This window comes from Lutra lutra, chromosome X, assembly GCF_902655055.1.
Source record: "Lutra lutra chromosome X, mLutLut1.2, whole genome shotgun sequence".
In the NCBI taxonomy this organism is placed as follows: domain Eukaryota; kingdom Metazoa; phylum Chordata; class Mammalia; order Carnivora; family Mustelidae; genus Lutra; species Lutra lutra.
In genome coordinates, this window is record NC_062296.1 from 71,680,174 (window position 1) to 71,703,978 (window position 23,805).

General features: G+C 35.9%; 1 protein-coding gene across 1 annotated transcript in view; it reads left to right on the forward strand.

The window, feature by feature from the left end:
* The window catches only part of DMD (dystrophin), a 2,124,834-nt gene that overhangs the window by 918,445 nt on the left and 1,182,584 nt on the right, over positions 1-23,805 (forward strand). Inside the window, 1 exon segment of the mRNA XM_047715765.1 lies at positions 7,472-7,666. Coding sequence (XP_047571721.1) covers positions 7,472-7,666 — 195 coding nt within the window.

The window sequence follows — 23,805 nt, forward strand, 5'->3', positions numbered from 1 at the left end:
AAAATCCACTCAAACTAGAACCACAGGGCAATAGAAAGTAAGTAATGTGGTAGTATGACAAATAATTGTAGAATTTAAAGTAATTCCAAAGCTATTTTTCTTGTATTAATTTTATTTTCAATTTAAAATAAATGTATGTGTATATGTACATGTGTGTTCATTTTCACATGTGAACATATGAAAAACCCCTGTATCAGGTATTGCCAAGATGATATATTAGAATAGCTTCCTATTAGAAAATATATACTAGGTATATAGATTAAAAATTTTGTGTGAACAGTTTGAAGAGTTAGCCAAGATTAAAAATATTTATTGACTGATAGTCTTCTCAGACACTATAATCTACTAACAGGTATTGTAGACCTCCATGAAAGGGGCTAAAATTAACATCTCCTAAAAGTATATGTCTGACAGTTTCCCAAATAATTACTTATTTTTTTTGGTCACATATAATGAGTTGCAGTAATAACAGAGACAAATGAAAAGCTGAGACATTCACGTGTAACAGCATGAGCTGGTGTGCACTGAATTGGAGAAATGTGACATGGTTAAATCAGAAATACTTTTAAATCTATACCAATGAAGATTACATTATGAAATGAAGAGAATATTCCATTTGCATTCTGAGAACTCCAAGGTGGACATTTTTTACAACTGTAGACCCCAGCAATTCTACTCAAACATCTATTTTTTAAAAATTGCCTTTTTAAACTGGTACTTACTTTATTCATTTATTCAGCAAATATATGCTAACAATGTGTGAGTCTTTAGTACATTTATTTTACATTGTAAGACATCTTGGATATCTAACCTTACCTTTGAAGTTATCTTGTTATTTTTCTCATGATTTCTTACAAGGTGGGCCATATATGTTGGTGGGAACCAAAACCCTTTTCTTTCACTTCTCTCACAGGCCATGCTTAGTGACTAGAATTCTACCAAGTTACTAATGTATGTTAATTTATTGAAAATCCTTATTAAAATGAAAATGTTATCCTGTGGAGGATTAACAGTTTAAACCACTATAAGTCATTAACACATTATCAAGATTTAGTTTATCAGTTTAATTAGATGGCAATTTAGCTTGGCCCTGAGGAGCTAGGTAAATTTGATGGTATGGAAGAGAAGAATTACCATGGGACAGATGAAAGAGCAAGTCCAGCAGCCAGACCCATTACGCAGGACACTACACATGCCTGGCCTTCTAGAAGTAGGACATACTTAGAGAATGGCAAATCATGCTTCACCTGCATACCCCCTTCATTGACAGCCTTCCCTGCACCAGTAATTTGGTTTTAGAAAATAAATAATAGGCCTATAAAGGATGATTTTCTGCACTATTTTATACTGATTACTTTCTTTAACATGTCTCCTTATTTTTGAACAAAAGGGAGGTAAGCTATAAGCTTAATACAGTTTGTTGATCAATCATTTAATGATCATTTGAGGGTTGATCTTTTCTTTTTACATAACTTCACAGAGACAATTTTCTAGATGATGCATCAAGGAGGTGGGAATACCTAAGAGCAAGCTCTCTCATTGCTATTTTCTCTATGTAAGATCATAACCAATCTATTTGGGCTCATTAGGCTGATTATTTAAAATCTTTCTACCCAGTGACTTAATTAAACACACGGAACACTGAGTACTGTCAGCATGTTAGTATTGCCTTGGCATATATGTGTATCCAAAACTGTAAACAGGAAAGACTAAACCCATGCATATCCCATCTGTGTCATATTCTTGTTTTTTGTAGGCTTTAATATTTGATTGTTTTTTTTTCTGTCTGTGGATTAATGCAGTATCTTTTGCTAAATTTGATCTTTTGATTTCCCTTTTTAAGATTGTAATTTATATAAATGACCAAGGAGAAATAAATAAAAATAGCTTAAGTGTGTTTCTTACTGTAATGATCTCTAGGAGGAAACTTAATTGTCTTTCTCTGAATATTTTTGAGACTAGGAATGGGAGCTACCTAAGTTCTTTTTCAGTTGCTTGTCATTTATGACCCATCAGAACTCATAAAAAGCCTATAATCGTATTTGGGATTTACATGCTATTGTGTTATTATTTTAAAATAACCTATACTATTGAAGAATGCCCTTTTGAGGAAAGATAATCAAATACACATTAACAGATTTTCATGTCATGGGGTACTTTAAGCATTAATAGATAATCTTGTTTTCTTTTAAAGATTTAGCCCATCTTTGTCTTTATTAATTTTAATGGAGTGAAAAAAATGGCTACATTATTGTGGTATAGTTTTTTTGGTCCAGATGCCAGGTTTTTTTTTTTTTTTGAGCTAGACTTTGAATGTGTTGACCTATTTTCTGTATATTATATTTATATTAGATATATAGGTATTTTAAGGACTATATCATAATAATATAGGATAAAGTACATTTTTCTTTTTGAGTTTCTTTGACCTCATAACTCATAAATAGGCCAGTAACCAAAACACATTTGAAACTTATATTGAGGAGACAGAAATCCTTTAAATCATGAAGGAAAATATTTTGTTTTAAAAACTTAGATATAATGCACCATTTGTTTCAAAATGGGATTGCCTCTATCTTGGGCAGTTATGTGGCCCTTCAAGAAATGAACTGTAAGTAAAAAAAGAATGTGATGACTAAACTTTGAGAGAAACCAAAGTTTATTTAAGACTTTATGAATGATACCTATGCCTATGTACATAATTCAAAATCTTAAAACTGTTTTCACTTCAAGTTTTACGAATCACAGTTTTATCCTATCATAATCCTTTTAAGCATCAATTGAGCTTTCCATTTGTTAATAAAAATAGGTACTTTGAGGCTTTCTTCCACTTCTTGATTTTCATTTCCAGAAAATGAGGATAGTATACTTATTTGTGTATATATCGTTAGAAGTGAATATGAACAGAGAATAATAAAATGAATTAGTATGGGTACAGTTCTTCCTTGCTAATGATGCATGAATTTCTATAATGATATAAGGTGGTAAAGAACATTAACAAAAGCAAGTTGATTTTCAAAAGGTTAGGGGCGCCTGGGTGGCTCAGTGGGTTAAGCCTCTGCCTTTGGCTCAGGTCAAGATCCCAGGGTCCTGGGATCGAGCCTCGCATCGGGCTCTCTGCTCCGCAGGGAGCCTGCCTCCACCTCTCTCTCTGCCTGCCTCTCTGTCTGCCTCTCTGCCTACTTGTGATCTCTGTCTGTCAAATAAATAAATAAAATCTTTAGAAAAAAAAAGGTTAGACAGGATTTGTACACATCAGAATTCAGAAGAATATAATTATTCAAGGCAGAGTTAATGCAATTCAGATGAAAAGGAAAAATCTGAATATGAGTGTATGGATTATGCATAAAGAGGAGAAAATGAGCATGATACTTACAATTATACTGATTTTTTTAATAACTGTGAAATTTTTATTAAATCAAATGGAAAGTCATTCATTGGATATATTTTATTTATTATAGAACAGCATGACTTTGTCAAAAGCAATGATGTATTTTAAAGAGTAGATAGTAAACTAGATCTCTAATATCTGACTCTGTTGATTAAAAATTTTTAGTTGTTTCTTATATTTTAAACTTATCATACATTTCTCTGTATTAAAATGTATTGTATCTATTACAACTTTATACTAAATGAGAATAGTCAAGATACATAAGACTGGATTTTCTAGAAAATGAGTTGATAGTTTCCCAATAGTGTCAAAGAATTATTCTGAAATTATTCTGAGGACTATCCCTCAGCTTTCTCTATTCAGGTGATAAGCACCACTTAACTTCTCCTGTCTGATGATGAGATGATAAGAGAAACTAACTCCTCCAATATATCAGTCTTCATTAAATATTTTCAATACATGGTCACTAACCTTTTTCAATTTAATTTACAAAATACATCTGAATCAGTGTTCACAGGTAACTGTAACTGGAAGGCATTATAGGGATTCTAATTTACTTTTATTTTTTACAAAAGAAAAATAATTACTAGTTTATCAGTAGTTTAGAATAACAAAGATTGCAATGTTTTCTTTGTATCTTTTCTAAAGTGATAGACTATGTCTTTCTATTTCTTTGATTATTCTCATCAGCTATAACAGTTTTAATATTTCTCAATATTCTGAAGATTATCTTCATGCCTTGTATGAGCATGGAATAAATCAGTTGTGGTATAGTTAGTCCACTTATTTTCATAAATTGGTACCAGTTGCTCTAAGGCTGTATATGATAGTCTTGAAAATAATTGCAATGTTAATAGGGCATGGCCTGTATGCAATACAATGGCTAATGCTTCTTTGAAGTGCATTGCAGTCAGGTCAGTAATGGCTTCATCATTCAAGAAAAGAAAAAGCAAAAAGAGTTTATAGAACCAGATAAAAATTTTCGATTTTTGAAAAATTCTGAATTTCAATAGAATAGCATTCCCCTATAAGAGATTTCCATTGAAATATGGTTAGAAATGGTTTTCTCTTGATGTGATGATGAATACTTATTATGTATAAAAGAAGACATGAATCAATATGTAATAAAATAATTTATGCCAGACATTTAGTCAAGTAGTAAAAAGCTTAACAAATGAGAAGCCAGTGTGTTATTTACCTTCTTAGAGTTCTAGGTGAGGACTATAGGTAGTGCAAATCTTTTTTTTTTTCTTTTTGAGATTTATTTATTTGAGAGGCAGGGTAGAAGGAAAGAATCTTTCAAGCAGACTCCACACTGAACACAGAGTCCAACTCGAGGCTGGATCCCACAACCCATGAGAACATGACCTGAGCAGAAATCAAGAGTTGGGTGCTTTACTGACTGAGCCACCCTGGTCCCCTACAGCCAGGGCAAATCTTATTTGTTGAGATTTAAAACTCCAGACTTCAGAACTGTATGGTTAACATTAATCATTATTTACATAAATTCATTTTTAAAGAAAAAATTTGAGTACAGTTAACACACAATGTTACATTAGTGTCAGTTATGCCTTTTTATGTAAAATTCTGGTATGTACAACAACATGTCATTAACCACAAACACCAAAGAATTAGAAACTTGGGTTTTCAATTTTGTTTCAGAAAGTTAAGTCCAAGGCAATAAGTCAAATGTGAGTTTATTTTTTTATGTCTTTTTTCTCTATTGTATTTAACTGTTCATTTAAATTCCTTGCTATGTATAATCCATAACTATTATATTTGGAAGTCATCAGTATGAATTTAAGATAGATCTGAGCACCTCAAGTGTAGATAATGAAGATCAGGGAATGTACATGTCAAAAAAGAAGCAGAGGGGCGCCTGGGTGGCTCAGTGGGTTAAGCCGCTGCCTTCGGCTCAGGTCATGATCTCGGGGTCCTGGGATCGAGTCCCGCATCGGGCTCTCTGCTCAGCGGGGAGCCTGCTTCCCTCTCTCTCTGCCTGCCTCTCCGTCTACTTGTGATCTCTCTCTGTCAAATAAATGGATAAAATCTTTAAAAAAAAAAAAAAGCAGAAAGATGATGTAAAGAACTTAGAATTATTTTCCTTTTAAGAGAAAATGATGAGGACAGACATTAAAACATTTTGGAACTCACATTGATTTTTTAAATGAAACTCAGATTTTTTTTTAAATATTTTGAAGGTATGTCTCATTCTAACAATAAACTCCTTGGTTAGACAAAAATACACACATACATACTTGTGTATATGCACGTCTGAAAGAGATAAACCACTACTTCTACCCAACTTTGTCCCTAATAACAAAACCCACTAATCTGTAAAAATTTAGAGGTATAAAATGTATATAATTAAAAAGAAAGAAAAATCCACCATTATGGAAACACAGTATGGGAACATTCTTGTTTCAGATAACATAGAAACTGATGCAAAGAAAAACAACTTACTGACTTAGAAATTTTTAAGAACAGTAGTCACCAGTGTAGTAGAATATATGGAAGTCACAGTGAATTTGCTTGATTTGTGTTAGTTCTACTAGTTAGTATGAAATTAATATGTCCTTGGAAATTGTGCATTCAAATGTCTGCTGATTTATTTTTCTTTAAAATTGTTGGGAAGTTTTGTTTGAAATGAAGAAATTGAGAATTTGAATTTAAAAATATGTGGTTAAATATGAAGATTGTCCTTTTAAAACTCTAGCCCAAAATTTTAGTATTATTTGAAATGTAAAGTTAGAAGTGCATATAGATTGTCATGCTTTCATCATGAAGGAATATGTACCATATATTTAGTCAAGATATATACACAACATCAAACTCTGTAAAAAGTGTAATTATGTCATTTAAGCCAATTTGTGTAATTACATGAATTTGCAGTGTCATAAGTAAATGAGACATCTAGATTACATTTATTTTTATATTATGTAAGAACTGAGTACAAGAATCCTGGACCTGAGAAATTAATAGGAAAGTGTAAATAGCAGTTTATAATTTTACTTATCTTTACATGAATTCAGTCTGAGATCCTAAACTTAATTTAATTAAATTGCTGCAAAAATGAGGATGGTCTTGTCATAAAACCTGTGCAGTAAAAGATGCCTGTATTAGCATGCTGATCATCAGAACTACTCTAGAGACTCTGCCACTGAAACCCTTAGTTGACCTCATCAACAGGCAGATGGCAGTTGATCAATTCAAAACAAAGTTACTGGAAAACTAATTTCAATTACAAGCATTTTGTTGCTTATAGTAGAGACAGAAGAGAGCAGAGGTCATCTGTCTTTCTGAATTTGTGTGCCAAATAGTATTTATTTCATGCTCTTATAAGGAGTAAGGAAAGAGGCACTATTGGCCAAATGCAAAAGGATTCTAAGCTCCAAATGTCCGTCAATCATAGTACTTGAATGGCAGGTAGGAAAAGTGTGGACATAGGAGGAGAGGCTAGTACTTCCTTAGACCTTAGGGCTTTCTGGAGTTCTTATTAAAATGTGAATTCCAACCTCAGTCTTTCTTATCTAGTACATTAGCAGCTTAACAGGAAACTAGCATTAAAGAGGAGAGCTAATGTCTGGAATTTGGAGAAGGGTGCTGAATGTAAAAGTATATACCAGCCAAAATTGCTTTGTCCCTCTTGTGCCTCAATCTAGTTTAGGGGAAAAAAGTATAGGAGAGGTTTCTTTGGGAGGAAAAGCACTGATGTAGAGCCCCTACCATCGTATCCCATACATAATTTTCCAGGAATCTTAGAATTACACTTTAAAAACCAGTTGTTAAAATTATCCTTTTCTTAGAGTAAAACTATCCCTCTCATGACCCTATGGATCTTGGCCTTTCATTCTTATACTCATGGTGCTAATGTGTATGTATCTCTTATTTTTTTAAATGCTTCTAATACTTTTTGTGAGAAGAGAGTGTATAAATAATAACCTTTTTACTAGACTTATCATCATGCACTTTTTATTCACTTTCAGCCTTCTGTCCGCTATAAACTGGAATTTATTAAACTCAGTAGAGATCTTTTCATGATCAGGAAGCTAAAAGAATTCTCCTTTTGTATGTCTATACCAGCACACTGTCCATGAAGAGTCGGTGATGGTGATGACTGAAGATATGCCTTTGGAAATCTCTTATGTGCCTTCTACTTACCTAACTGAGATCACTCATGTTTCACAAGCCCTGTCAGAAGTGGAACAACTTCTTAATGCTCCCGAACTTTGTGCTAAAGATTTTGAAGATCTCTTTAAACAAGAGGAGTCTCTGAAGGTAAAAGCAAAGCATTTTTTTTAAAGATTTTTTTTTAATTTACTTATGTGACAGAGAGAGAGAGAGATCACAAGTAGGCAGAGAGGCAGGCAGAGAGAGAGGAGGAAGCAGGCTCGCCGCTGAGCAGAGAGCCCGATGCAGGGCTCGATCCCAGGACCCTGAGATCATGACCTGAGCTGAAGGCAGAGGCTTAACCCACTGAGCCACCCAGGTGCCCCAAAAGCAAAGCATTTTTATTAGATTTTTACAAGATGTTCACCTAGATCATTTGCAGTACCAGAACAATTAACTTAAATGTACACACTTAAGCTATTTTTACTTAGATATGGAATTCCTAAAACAGTTTATAGTATGGTTAGTTCTAGAAATCTGGGATAGAAAGAGAAACATAAACCAGAAGAGGTATTTTATAATATTTAATGTTGGGAGACTTTCTAAAATGAGGCAACAGACAAAAGTAATAGTTTTACATAGAATCAGGGCAGAAAGGACTTACCAAAACCATGCTTTGATGGAGTAACTGTATATTCGCAATTAATACATACCTTTCTTCTCCCATAAAAGAGAGTAGATGAGATTTTAAATGGTATCTATTGCATACAGTTTTAGCTTTATGTTTTCTACTTATAATATGTATATTCAACTTTGAATTAGTGCCAGTATCAGTACTAGAATACATGGAATCTGAGTGAGTAGAAAGCAATGAAATGTTTATTTAAAATTCCCAGGCAAAGGCTACCACCCAAATCCAGGGTTTTTCAAACCACCAACTGCATTTCTGAATCCCACACTAAGATAAAATATTATGAGGCAATAGTCTTTGAATTATAGAGGAAAGTGTCTGAAGATAGATGAATATAGCATCAAGAAAATGTACATAATAATGTGTGTCTCAAGATAATTTTTGTGATCATACATTTTATACTCAAAATGAAATAGTATAGCCAGAGCTCAGTATTTTTCAATGCAAATAGTGTGAGATTTTAGACAGAAGATAAGTTTGCTCTCAGCAGCACCTATTAGCCAAAATATTTTATACTCTAAATGATTTCTTGGGAGCTCATTCCATATCACACATTTGTCTGCATAAGTATACAGATAGATAAAGCTGTTTGTTTTGGAAATCAGAGCTTCAATATCTTGAGTGACTTGCATTTACTATCTTACATTATATGAAATAAGCTATACAATTGCATGCTAAAATAAAATAAGAAAGGCATGGATCTTTGGAACTACTCCATCCACTTCAGTATGGTACTCTTTCTTATTCTTTTTGAAATAAAAGTCAGATCACTGGTGGATGCAATGAAGAAAAGAAACCTGATCAATTGATAAAGGAGACATGCCAACATTCTTGTCATTATTCACATTAACTAATTTCACATGACAGCACAGTTTATAAGTTCATCATTGTCATTCAACATGTAAATCACTGCTAATGAGCTAATATTCATTTCATTCCATGTTCCCAGACATATGGGTCAGGAGAGAAGTGACCTTAAACTTATTAAGTTGCCAATTGAATATCTTTGTCCTCATACCTCTTAACCTGGCACACTCAGAACGATGGGCCTCTTGCTACACTCAGCTAATCATTTGTTCTTCCAGATATGTTTAAGAGTATTATAGCTGATGCCAATTGTGATTGTATTGATTACTATGGTTTGTAAAAAGGTATCATTGCAGGTTTAATTTCACTGGATTATTGAATCCTCATTAGATGCAGTTTCGGGCATAATTCCAGCTCACTACCAACAAATCTCCAGCAGCACACAAATGGGCTTCCTACCTTTGTGGGCCTTTTGAAAGGGGATAGTTTGATCTCAGTCTTTTCAATGAATATGTATTTCCTCTTAAAGGCATCCATCATTGTCATTATCCAGTAGTAAAAATAGAAAAGTAGTACATAAATTGTACAGCTGCTGGTTGGGAAGGTTTGAAATTAAATTGTGGTTGATTTTATTCCTGACAGATTTGCATGAATCAAATTACAGAACTGTAGTAGGTATTGCTGTGGTTTAACATACATATTTCTTTAAAGTACAATATAACACAAGTGATGTGTAATAAGTTAAAATAATTACTTTCTGAACATAATAAAACTAATACAGCACATACAATTTCCATAGATTTATTGAATCAGAAAGCTACCTAATCATTTTGACAAGAATAAAGCAGAAAAACACCTATTTACATATGGAAATCTGCATTAAATAGCTAATACATTAGCTAAGGCAAAGCTAGCAGTGAATGAGGAACATACACATAAGTAATATTTATTCTTATATTAAAGCCAATATTCGCATTGTGAATTGTGTTTGTTTATATGTAAAAAGTTATAATATTCATTACACAAAGGATAGTACACTAGTTTTGAAAGAATTTAAATTTTTGAAAGTTTCAATCATTATTTTTAAGAAAAAAATGCCAATTGTCTTAGAATTTGCTCAAATATAATTACTACGTTAAATCATCAAATCTTGTTTTAAACTGTCCCATATGAAGCATGAGCATAAAAGAGAGTAAATGGTGATTGCCAGGTACTGGGGGCAGGGGTAAATGGGGAGTTGATATTAAGTGGGTATAAAATGCAAAAAGAATCAGTTCTAGAGATCTCCTGGACAACGCTGCACCTATAGGTAACAGTAACGTAGTGTACACATAAAAATTCGTTGAGAGGGTGGATATCATATTAAATGTTCTTATGACAATAAAAATAATAATGAGGTACAAACATAGAACTTTTTAAGTTTCTAAACTTTTGCCCCTGAGAGGTTTAAATATTTGACCTCTTGTCACGAAAGCAGCAATAATTTATTTTAAGAGGCCCAGTGGAAAGGATTTATACTAATGCCTCCATATACCTGACTTTACTGAAAGCTTTGGTTGTATTGGTGTCTGCATTATTCTTGGGGCCTCACCTTACCCCCTCCACATTCAGGGCTCACTGTACTTTAACTGGCAGTTGCCAATTACAAGTACCTGGGACTCTGCCTACGGGTGTCTCAACTCATAAGTGTCAGAGAGTTAAGGCTCTGTATCCACACATCTCCCAACAAATCTCAACCAATGACAGCTGGATTTCTGTGGATAAAGGGCACTGCTCATCCACATCTTCAGCTGAAGAAACTCTGAGACATGCTCTGCACTTTGACCTGAAATTCCCCAGCAGACTGAGACCCCACTGTGCACAGTAGGAACTTTCCAAATATTAATGTGGTTAACTGGTTTCCTCCCCTACCCTCTCCACTGCCTTACTGGTGCTTCCTAGGGTCACTCCCAACTAAATCCAGTGCATATACATTCTAGTCTTAGAATCAGCTTCTCAAGCATCCAACCTATGAAAATTCTGAAAGAAATAATAGCATATGCATAATTTAGTCAGCACTCACAAACAGAAATCTTGGAAAATACTCCTTTCAACTTGATGGGCAGTTCCCCAGTGACTGTGCTACTTTTCTAATAAGGAGTTCCTTAGTTGCTCAGTTAGACCTTGACATTAAGAAAGGTGAAGTTTTAGGACAAAAGTAAGAGCATGGCTTAGAATAAGGATGACAACTATGTTTCATCTTTCAGCATAGTGAAAAATCAATGTTCTTCTGGTGGTCAGGCACTCTTAATAACTTACATATATGAACTAATTCAATCCTCAACACAACTCTGTAAAATATTTAAAATTATTTTCCACATTTTAAGATGAAGAAACTGAAAAAAAATATGAAGTAACTTGACACAGTTGGGACACATAATATTGATGGAGCAAGGATTTGAAGCCAAGCAAAGTAGCTCTAGGATCTGAGCTATAAACCATTATACTAAACCTCCTCACACAAAAATTTTTCTAGAGCACTATGTTGAGCATAGCAAAGGTGACTTTGGGCAAAACACAGTAGAATACTGAAGTCTGTCATGCCCAGTTTATAGGGAAAATGTTCTGAGTTCTAATTCTCAATGAATCCATGAAAGTTTAAGAAGAGTCCATAAAAGGAAGGAAGGAAGGAAGGACAGAATTAGGATAGAAGGAAGGTAGAAAGAGGAAAAGAAAAGGAAGGAAAGAGAGAAGTCAGACATGAATCATTTTGATTCTCTCATCTAAACTGATGATTCTAGTTGAGAATAAACAGATGTTATGGTTGAGGTAGATAAATTTTTTGTATTTTTAGAAGGCAAGAGGGTGACAAGAAGTGTGGGTACATGAGCAAATCTCACAGATGCTGAACAGGATACTTGGGCCCAATGCAGAGTTTAGATAGGATCTAGAAGCAGAAGCAGCTGTTCAACCTCAACAGCACTGGAAAGAGCTTGCTGTGAGTTTAAAAAGCCAAAGACTGTAAATCAAAGTCACTCAGTCTTCTTTAACTGGGACAGCTTTTTTGTAGGGCCCTCAAAACCTAAAAGGAAATTGTTAGGACAGACTGATAAGAGGGGTGCCTGAGTGTCTCGTTCAGTTAAGTATCTGCCTTCAACTCAGGTCATGATCTCAGGGTCCTGCGATTGGGCTCCCTCCTCAGCAGGGAGCCTGCTTCTCCCTCTGCTCTTACCTCTGCTAGTGTTCTTTATTTCTCTCTCAACTAAATAAAAAGTAAAATCCTTAAAAAAAAAAGAAAGGCTGTGAATTTAACAAGTAAAGTTTTATTTCTTCAAACATATTTGTTTATTTTTATTTTTTTTAATTTTATTTTTAATAAACATATAATATATTTTTATCCCCAGGGGTACAGGTCTGTGAATCGCCAGGTTTACACACTTCACAGCACTCACCATAGCACATACCCTCCCCAATGTCCATAATCCCACCCCTCCCTCCCAACCTCCCTCCCCCATCAACCCTCAGTTTGTTTTGTGAGATTAAGAGTCACTTATGGTCTGTCTCCCTCCCAATCCCATCTTGTTTCATTTACTCTTCTCCTACCCCCTTAACCCCCCATGTTGCATCTCCTCTCCCTCATATCAGGGAGATAATATGATAGTTGTCTTTCTCCGATTGACTTATTTCACTAAGCATGATACCGTCTAGTTCATCCACGTTGTCGCAAATGGCAAGATTTCATTTCTTTTGATGGCTGCATAGTATTCCATTGTGTATATATACCACATCTTCTTTATCCATTCGTCTGTTGATGGACATCTAGGTTCTTTCCATAGTTTGGCTATTGTAGACATTGCTGCTATAAACATTCGGGTGCACGTGCCCCTTCGGATCACTACGTTTGTATCTTTAGGCTAAATACCCAGCAGTGCAATTGCAGGGTCATAGGGTAGTTCTATTTTCAACATTTTGAGGAACCTCCATGCTGTTTTCCAGAGTGGTTGCACCAGCTTGCATTCCCACCAACAGTGTAGGAGGGTTCCCCTTTCTCCGCATCCTCGCCAGCATCTGTCATTTCCTGACTTGTTAATTTTAGCCATTCTGACTGGTGTGAGGTGATATCTCATTGTGGTTTTGTTTTGTATTTCCCTGATGCCGAGTGATGTGGAGCACTTTTTCATGTGTCTGTTGGCCATCTGGATGTCGTCTTTGCAGAAATGTCTGTTCATGTCCTCTGCCCATTTCTTGATTGGATTATTTGTTCTTTGGGTGTTGAGTTTGCTAAGTTCTTTATAGATTTTGGACACTAGCCCTTTATCCGATATGTCATTTGCAGATATCTTCTCCCATTCTGTCAGTTGTCTTTTGGTTTTATTAACTGTTTCCTTTGCTGTGCAAACGCTTTTGATCTTGATAAAATCCCAATAGTTCATTTTTGCCCTTGCTTCCCTTGCCTTTGGCGAAATTCCTAAGAAGATGTTGCTGCGGCTGAGGTCGAAGAGGTTGCTGCCTGTGTTCTCCTCAAGGATTTGGATGGATTCCTTTCTCACATTGAGATCCTTCATCCATTTTGAGTCTATTTTCGTGTGTGGTGTGAGGAAATGATCCAATTTCATTTTTCTGCATGTGGCTGTCCAATTTTCCCAACACCATTTATTGAAGAGGCTGTCTCTTTTCCATTGGACATTCTTTCCTGCTTTCTCAAAGATGAGTTGACCATAGAGTTGAGGGTCCATTTCTGGGCTCTCTATTCTGTTCCATTGATCTATGTGTCTGTTTTTGTGCCAGTACCATGCTGTCTTGATGATGACAGCTTTGTAATAGAGCTTGAAGTCCGGAATTGTGATGCCACCAACTTTGGCTTTCTTTTTCAATATTCCTTTGGCTATTCGAGGTCTTTTCTGGTTCCATATAAATTTTAGGATTATTTGTTCCATTTCTTTGAAAAAAATGGATGGTACTTTGATAGGAATTGCATTAAATGTGTAGATTGCTTTAGGTAGCATAGACATTTTCACAATATTTATTCTTCCAATCCAGGAGCATGGAACATTTTTCCATTTCTTTGTGTCTTCCTCAGTTTCTTTCTTGAGTACTTTATAGTTTTCTGTGTATAGATTCTTAGTCTCTTTGGTTAGGTTTATTCCTAGGTATCTTATAGTTATGGGTGCAATTGTAAAAGGGATTGACTCCTTAATTTCTCTTTCTTCTGTCTTGTTGTTGGTGTAGAGAAATGCAACTGATTTCTGTGCATTGATTTTATATCCTGAAACTTTACTGAATTCCTGTACAAGTTCTAGCAGCTTTGGAGTGGAGTCTTTTGGGTTTTCCACATATAGTATCATATCATCTGCAAAGAGTGATAGTTTGACTTCTTCTTTGCCAATTCGGATGCCTTTAATTTCCTTTTGTTGTCTGATTGCTGAGGCTAGGACTTCTATTACTATGTTGAATAGCAGTGGTGATAACGGACAGCCCTGTCATGTTCCTGACCTTAGCAGAGAAGCTTTCAGTTTTTCTACATTGAGAATGATATTTGCCGTGGGTTTTTCATAGATGGCTTTGATAATATTGAGGTATGTGCTGTCTATCCCTACACTTTGAAGAGTTTTGATCAGGAAGGGATGCTGTACTTTGTCAAATGCTTTTTCAGCATCTATGGAGAGTATCATATGGTTCTTGTTCTTTCTTTTATTAATGTGTTGTATCACATTGATTGATTTGCGGATGTTGAACCAACCTTGCAGCCCTGGAATAAATCCCACTTGATCATGGTGAATAATCCTTTTAATGTACTGTTGAGTCCTATTGGCTAGTATTTTGGTGAGAATTTTTGCATCTGTGTTCATCAAGGATATTGGTCTGTAGTTCTCTTTTTTGATGGGATCCTTGTCTGGTTTTGGGATCAAGGTGATGCTGGCCTCATAAAATGAGTTTGGAAGTTTTCCTTCCATTTCTATTTTTTGGAACAGTTTCAGGAGAATAGGAATTAGTTCTTCTTTAAATGTTTGGTAGAATTCCCCTGGGAAGCCATCTGGCCCCGGGCTTTTGTTTGTTTGGAGATTTTTGATGACTGTTTCAATCTCCTTACTGGTTATGGGTCTGTTGAAGCTTTCTACTTCTTCCTGGTTCAGTTGTGGTAGTTTATATGTCTCTAGGAATGCATCCATTTCTTCCAGATTGTCAAATTTGTTGGCGTAGAGTTGCTCATAGTATGTTCTTATAATTGTCTGTATTTCTTTGGTGTTCATTGTGATCTCTCCTCTTTCATTCATGATTTTATTTATTTGGGTCCTTTCTCTTTTCTTTTTGATAAGTCTGGGCAGGGGTTTATCAATCTTATTAATTCTTTCAAAGAACCAGCTCTTAGTTTTGTTGATTTTTTTCTATTGTTTTTTTGGTTTCTATTTCATTGATTTCTGCTCTGATCTTTATGATTTCTCTTCTCCTGCTGGGTTTAGGGATTCTTTCTTGTTCTTTCTCCAGCTCTTTTAGGTGTAGGGTTAGGTTGTGTACCTGAGACCTTTCTTGTTTCTTGAGAAAGGCTTGTACCGCTATATATTTTCCTCTCAGGACTGCCTTTGTTGTGTCCCACAGATTTTGAACCATTGTGTTTTCATTATCATTTGTTTCCATGATTTTTTTCAATTCTTCTTTAATTTCCTGGTTGACCCATTCATTCTTTAGAAGGATGCTGTTTAGCCTCCATGTATTTGGGTTCTTTCCAAATTTATTGTGATTGAGTTCTAGCTTCAGAGCATTGTGGTCTGAAAATATGCAGGGAATGATTCCAATCTTCTGATAACGGTTGAGACCTGATTTAGGACCGAGAATGTGGTCTATTCTGGAGAATGTTCCATGTGCACTAGAGAAGAATGTGTATTCTGTTGCTTTGGGATGAAATGTTCTGAATATATCTGTGATGTCCATCTGGTCCAGTCTATCATTTAAGGCCTTGATTTCCTTGTTGATCTTTTGCTTGGATGATCTGTCCATATCAGTGAGGGGAGTGTTAAAGTCCCCTACTATTATTGTATTATTGTCGATGTGTTTCTGTGATTTTGTTATTAATTGGTTTATATAGTTGGCTGCTCCCACGTTAGGGGCATAGATATTTAAAATTGTTAGATCTTCTTGTTGGACAGTTCCTTTGAGTATGATATAGTGTCCTTCCTCATCTCTTATTATGGTCTTTGGCTTAAAATCTAATTGATCTGCTATAAGGATTGCCACTCCTGCTTTCTTCTGATGTCCATTAGCATGGTAAATTCTTTTCCACCCCCTCACTTTAAATCTGGAGGTGTCTTCGGGTTTAAGATGAGTTTTTTGTAGGCAACATATAGATGGCTTTTGTTTTTTTATCCATTCTGATACCCTGTGTCTTTTGATTGAGGCATTTAGCCCATTAACATTCAGGGTAAGTATTGAGAGATATGAATTTAGTGCCATTGTATTGCCTGTAAGGTGACTGTTATTGTATATTGTCTCTGTTTCTTTCTGATGCACTCCTTTTTAGGGTCTCACTTTGCTTAGAGGACCCCTTTCAATATTTCCTGTAGAGCTGGTTTGGTATTTGCAAATTCTTTCAGTTTTTGTTTGTCCTGGAAGCTTTTAATCTCTCCTTCTATTTTCTTTTCTTTTTTTTAAGATTTTATCTATTTACTTGACAGAGAGAGATCACAAGTAGACAGAGAGGCAGGCAGAGAAAGAGAGAGAGAGGGAAGCAGACTCCCTGCCGAGCAGAGACCCCGATGCGGGACTCGATCCCAGGACCCTGAGATCATGACCTGAGCCGAAGGCAGCAGCTTAACCCACTGAGCAACCCAGGCGCCCCTCTCCTTCTATTTTCAATGATAGCCTAGCTGGATATAGTATTCTTGGCTGCATGTTTTTCTCGTTTAGTACTCTGAATATATCATGCCAGCTCTTTCTGGCCTGCCAGGTCTCTGTGGATAAGGCTGCTGCCAATCGAATATTTTTACCATTGTATGTTACAGACTTCTTTTCCCGGGCTGCTTTCAGGATCTTCTCTTTGTCACTAAGACTTGTCAATTTTACTATTAGGTGACGGGGTGTGGACCTATTCTTACTGATCTTGAGGGGGCTTCTCTGAACCTCCTGGATTTTGATGCTTGTTCCCTTTGCCATATTGGGGAAATTCTCTCCAATAATTCTCTCCAATATAACTTCTGCTCCCCTCTCTGTTTCCTCTTCTTCTGGAATCCCAATTATTCTAATGCTGTTTCGTCTTATGGTGTCACTTATCTCTCGAATTCTCCCCTCATGGTCTAGTAGCTGTTTGTCCCTCTTTTGCTCAGCTTCTTTATTCTCTGTCATTTGGTCTTCTATATCGCTAATTCTTTCTTCTGCCTCATTTATCCTAGCAGTGAGAGCCTCCATTTTTGATTGCACCTCATTAATAGCTTTTTTTATTTCAACTTGGTTCGATTTTAATTCTTTTATTTCTCCATAAAGGGCTTTTATATCTCCCGAGAGGGTTTCTCTAATATCTTCCATGCCTTTTTCGAGCCCGGCTAGAACCTTGAGAATCGTCATTCTGAACTCTAGATCTGACATATTACCAATGTCTGTATTGATTAGGTCCCTAGCCTTTGGTGCTGCCTCTTGTTCTTTTTTTTGTGGTGAATTTTTCCGCCTTGTCATTTTGTCCAGATAAGAGTATATGAAGGAGTAAGTAAAATACTAAAAGGGTGGCAACAACCCCAGGAAAATATGCTTTAGCCAAATCAGAAGAGATCCCAAATCGTGAGGGGGGAGAAAGGGGATAAAAAGAGGTTCAGAAAGAAAAAAAAAAAAAAAGAAAAAAAAAGAAAAGAAAAAAAAGAAACAATTAAAAAAAGAAAACCAATAAAGAAAAAATATAAAAAGGAAAAAGAAGTATATATATATTAGATAAACTAGTTAGAAAATGTTAAAAAAGAAAGGGTAAAAGTTAAAAAAATTTAGCAGAAGAAAAAAAAATTGAAAAACAAAAGAAAAAAAATTTAACTGCAAGGCTAAAGAATCATGGGGAGAAAGCCATGAGTTCCGTGCTTTGCTTTCTTCTCCTCTGGAATTCCGCTGCTCTCCTTGGTATTGAAACTGCACTCCTTGGTAGGTGAACTTGGTCCTGGCTGGGTTTCTTGTTGCTCTTCTGGGGGAGGGGCCTGTTGTAGTGATTCTCAAGCGTCTTTGCCCCAGGCGGAGTTACACTGCCCTTACCCGGGGGCGGTCTGAGTAATCCGCTCAGGTTTGCTTTCGGGAGCTTTTGTTCCCTGAGCGCTTTCCGTAGAGTTCCGGAGGACGGAAATGAAGATGGTGGCCTCCCGGTGTCTGGCCTGGAGGAGCCGAGAGCCCGGGGCCCCACTCCTCAGTGCGCCCTCAGAGAACAGCACCCAATGACTCCCGTCACCCTGGCCTCCGACCGCGCTCCAAGCTGACCGAGCCTGCGACTGGTTCAAGGTAACCCAGAGCTTAGAGCTTACTCCTCGGCTCTGTCTCTGTAGCCGGCTTCCCCGTTCTAATACCTGTAAGCTCTGTGACTCAGACGCCCCCGATCCTTCTGTGACCCTGCAGGACCTGAGGCCACGCTGACCCTGCGTGGGCTTCACCCCGGTTAAGCCTCTGGAGTGATGTCCCTCAGCGGAACAGACTTTTAAAAGTCCTGATTTTGTGCTCCGTTGCTCCGCCGCTTGCCGGGAGCCGGCCCCTCCCCCCGTGGTCTATCTTCCCGTCGCTTTGGATTCACTTCTCCGCCAGTCCTACCTTTCAGAGAGTGGTTGATTTTCTGTTTCTAGAATTGCTGTTCTTCTTCTCTTCGATCTCCCGTTGGATTTGTAGGTGTTTGCAATCTTTAGATGAGCTATCTAGCTGATCTCCCGCTACCTGAAGTAGTCTCAGCCTGCTACTTCTCCGCCATCTTGACTCCTCCCTTCAAACATATTTATTAAGCTCTTACTGTGTACCTGACATCACTCTAAGTCCTTAAAAAACAGTGAGCAAAATCAATGGACTCCGCCCTCATACAGTTTTAATTATAGCAGTGGGAGACAGAATATAAGCAAATAAACAAATAATCAGTATATTTAAATATGATAGTTATTATTTAAAAGATTTTAAAAAGAAAACACAGAGGTATAAGGGGTATAAAACTACCAAAGGGGCAGGGGTAGGTGGAATGGCAAGTAGTGGGATTGCAATTTTAAATAAGGTGAATGTTAGAACAAAGATTTGAAGAAGCTAAGGGAGTCAGCCTGGCACTCAGCCTTACTGTCTGGACATAGTAAATAGTGCAGAGGCCCACATGTTGGGAGTGTGCCTAACTTGATCAGTGAACAGCAGGAAGGCCAGTGTGCCTGAAGGAGAATAAGCCAGAGGAAGGTGATAGGATGTCAGATCAAAGGGGCTCTGGGGGTCCAGATTGTGGAGGGCCTGGTGGGCCATTGTAAAGACTACCTTTGACTCTGAGTGAGATAGGAGCCATTGTAGACTTTTGAGGAGATGAATGACATGATCTGATTTATATTTTAAAAGGATTACATTGCTCAAGGGACATCTGGGTGGCTCAGTCAGATGAACATCCGGCACTTGGCTTTGGCTCAGGTCATGGTCTGAGGGTTGTGGGATTGAGCCCCACATCAAGTTCCATGCTCAGTGGGGAGTTGGCTTGAGATTTTCTCCTTCTCCCTTTGCCCCTCCCTACTCACTGCTCTCTAAAATAGATAAATAAACCTTTTGAAAAAAGGACTACACTAAGTAATAGTGTAGAACTATAGGGGATCAAGAGTAAAAACATGGCGGTGGGCAGTTGGAGAAGAGGCTGATGGCCTGGGCAAGGGTGGGGATAGGAGAGATTTTCAGAATCTGGTAATGTTTTCCATGTGGAGATAGCAGATTCTTTTCTGTATCCACACCAAAACTTGAGCATGGATGTATGAAGACCTATTCTTAGCAGATTTGGGGCTCACGAGAGTTTAGGTATCCTGTGAATTTGGCAAAGGACTCCTTGAGGCATGTAAGATTTCCTCTCATTGATATTTACACTTTGCCCCTGGTGCATTGAAGCTGGGGCAAAAGGACTGGAAATGAGATCTTATCAGCCTGATCAAGATCTCTCTCGTTTAGAATCTATTTTATCACATTTAAGCATAAATTGAATAATGCTAGTCATTTGAATGCGGACAAAACTAATGTCATGAGCAAACTGTTTTTCTAGTCTTCTTTTAGGGTAACCAAATAATAGAAGGAGATACCTCATGTACAAATCTGAACAAAATATTTTAAGGAAAATAAAAGATTGTTTCTGTGCATGTGTACTACAGGGGCATGTTAGAGAAAGGGCTAGATTTTTCCCCAATTTAATAATGTTCGAACAAGAGAAGTTCACAATTATTATAGATTAAGTAATCATGGAGCATACAAAATGTCAAAGCAAAATTTGATTATTGATGCTTTCTGACTTCTACTTAAATTTAATGTGTTACCACATTGTAAAAACTGATCTTTTGGACTTTGTATAACATTTTGAATAATGTAATCATTTAGTGATTTCTTTGAGGAAAATCACATTTTTCAGCTAACACATTTATTCATTTATAAGTATAATTCCTTTCTTCTACTGCTTTTATGATTGTGGATTTATTTGTTCAATTTTCTCTTTATATTTGTGAATTACTTTATAAATATTAACCTATTCACTGTGATTTAAATCCTACTTCAATCATTTCTATAGTACTTAATTTTTCATTCCTCTAATGATGAAGAGATTATAGATATTTACTGCATTGTAGCTATGCCCAGTTCATATTTATGTGTGTTTTCATATAGCTTTCTTTTATATTTTATACATATGTCTCTTTTTTAGGAAATTATTCGTTTTCTCCCTGAGAGTATTTCATGAGGCCCAGCAGTTGTCCTACTTTGACTTCTTGCAGCACAGTACTCCCATCTTTGCTAAAATATACTTTAAGAACCCAATCCACTGCATTTCTCTCAGTGAGACTATTTTGATAATCCCCATCCTATAAATTCTAGAAGTCAGAAACTTTCACATTAAGATGTTTAGTTTATGTGGATGGTGGAAATTTTGAAGTTGCAGTTAAGGTGTGGGGATGTTTTCCTTCTATTCATGACTCACTCATTCAGGCTATTCTTTGACCAGTTAAGATTGTCATTTGTGATCTGTGATATATAATTACTGATTTGTTATTTATGCAAGGGCCATGCATCATCCTATGGAGAATGTTTTGGCCAAAATATATAGTTGTATTTACAAAGCGTTTTTCACACGTGGACCATAAACTGTGCAGAAAAATTCAAAAGGGCAACTTACCATAAAGCCACGAAAAATAACTTCAAAATTTTTCTTTAGAAGCTCAGAAAAATCTAATTAATAAGTACTTCAATGCCTTTTGATTGAACACTTTTCCCAATTTGATATGTCATTAATGTAGTGCCTGGTAGCTAGATGGAACATAAAGAGGATAAGAATTAGATTTATATAGGGTGTTTCCTTCATCTGTCAGATAAAGACAAATTCCAGAGAGTGAAAATGAACTGGAGTTTGAGTCTTTGGTACGCCAATTTCTCTTTTTCCAATTTTAAGATAGATCTACTCCCCAATGGCTGCTGTCACAACAGCTACTAATGGGTTTCTCTAATCTTTTTTTTTTCTTAGAAATGAAAGTTGTGTGCTCTTCTGTTAACCAAGTTACAAAGGGTCTCAAGGCACTTTTATTCACTAAAACTGCTTAAAGCTATCATTTCCCCCTTCGCAAAATGTGGAAACAATAGTGCAGTGTTTTATAAATCTAAAAACACATACACATGTGTTTACGTGTATGTAGACCCATTTAACTGGGGTGCTACATTGATTGTGAGAGTGATACAGAGTCAGCAACAGCAAAAGATATAGTTTTCAGCACTTGCAATGGTTTGCAAATGAGCCAGCTGCTCCTTCTGACCTCTTCCCCATGGTGACCACCAAAGATCACATGTACAACCACTAGGCATAAAAAACAGTATTTTGTTGTTGTGGTTCACCACTGTATCTACAACTCCTAAAACAGTACCAAGCGCTTAATAGGCACTAAGTGCACATCTGTTGAAGGGACAAACAGTAGTCTTGTAAATCCAGATATGGACTCCATGATCAAAGAGGACAGAGCAGTGTTAATCAGTACCAGGCCTAAAAAGAGAAACAAAATTAGCCTCTTGTACATTATATTCTTACACACTGAGTTAAATCATCCAAACATAGGCAAAGTCTAACAATCTATGCATATATACTAGCATGGAGAATTTACTCTACCTAGGTTTGTACATACTGAATTTTAAGCCAATCATTTAGGAAAATGTGTGGCAGGAAATCCACAAGTAATTGAAATATCAGTAACATTTTACATTCACTGAGCTTTCATTATATGTTTATGACAGGCAGTAGGATACAGAGGTTGGTAAAGCACTGGATTTGAACATAAAAGACAAAAATTCACATACCAAATCTGACTCTTTCTGGTTGTGTCCTTGAGCAAATCACATAAGTCTCAGTTGTTTTAACTTTGAAATTAGATCCATGATAATACCTGTCACAGCCTTTTCGGCAGTTCCATTGCGAAGATAATGAAAGCATGTGGGATCATATGGAAAAATTCTTGTAAAAAGTGTGTAATTATTTAAGTTTCACGATTTTAAACCCGTGTTACCTCATCAAATATCTCAAATCCTAAAAATTATTATAAATTAACAAATGATCTTTTAAAAAGTAGTATACCTTATACAATTGCATATCTATATGTAGAAAACTTTAAATAAACTTTAAATAAAATGTTGACAACAACATAAAATATACATAAAGTTATTTCCGGATTTGGCAAATAGCCTAAAGGTTAAAAAATTTTGACATCAAAGAGAATGCAGGTAGGTAAAAAAAAAAAAAAAAAGACAACATTTGTTTTTGACAAAAACTTAGAGATTCTTATTTATTGTCAGTCATTTTCCTTTAGTATATTTCCATTGCTAAGTATTACTTATTTGGGGATAAAATTTTCATTCTTCTAATAATTTTAGGTGCTAAATAAATAACTCACTGTTTTAGATTTCTCTTGAGGATGTGAGAACTTGAGATCATTTCTAGTTTTCATACACTATGGCTTTTACCAAGAATAGGATGCTGTTTTTTTAGGTTCCTTTGTTGTTTTGTTTTGTTCTGGGTTTTGTTTTCCAGTGAAATATGTTGAATTCATTTTTTTCCTACTCTTTTTCTGTAATTTAAAATTCATTGTTCAGATTTCAGAACTCTGACTTATTAACTACTTAAAATCATTGACATTGCAGTTCTAATTGAAGAATGATTTCTTCAGTAGTGTTTGTTTTTTTTTTTCCTTTTCTTGGGGTTCTGAGATTTCTTTTTGTTATTTGCTTTTTTTTTTCCTTTTGCCATTTAGAAAGGCTAGTCTGTATTCATTACTGCTTAAATTGGTAATCATGAGCACGTTAATACTATAATAACATTCATTTGAGCCTTATGAATTGACATTATGTAGATCAAAATGTTCAAATATTGGCAATTGCATATAGTTCAATCTAATTCAGTGACTTTTATCCAAGTATGCTTATTTCTAAATCCTAATGCGTATTGTTAAACATTCAAAGAAAAAAAAACAGATAATTTGTATTGTAAATCACATATAATTAATGGATACCAGTTATTACAAATTCCCAAGTTTAATTTGCCCAACCTTAGACAAAAGATTAAAGAATGGTTTCATCATTAGGGATCTCTGTGGGACTTTCAAGAAGGTAGAGATGAAGAAGAATGTTAGGGTCCTCC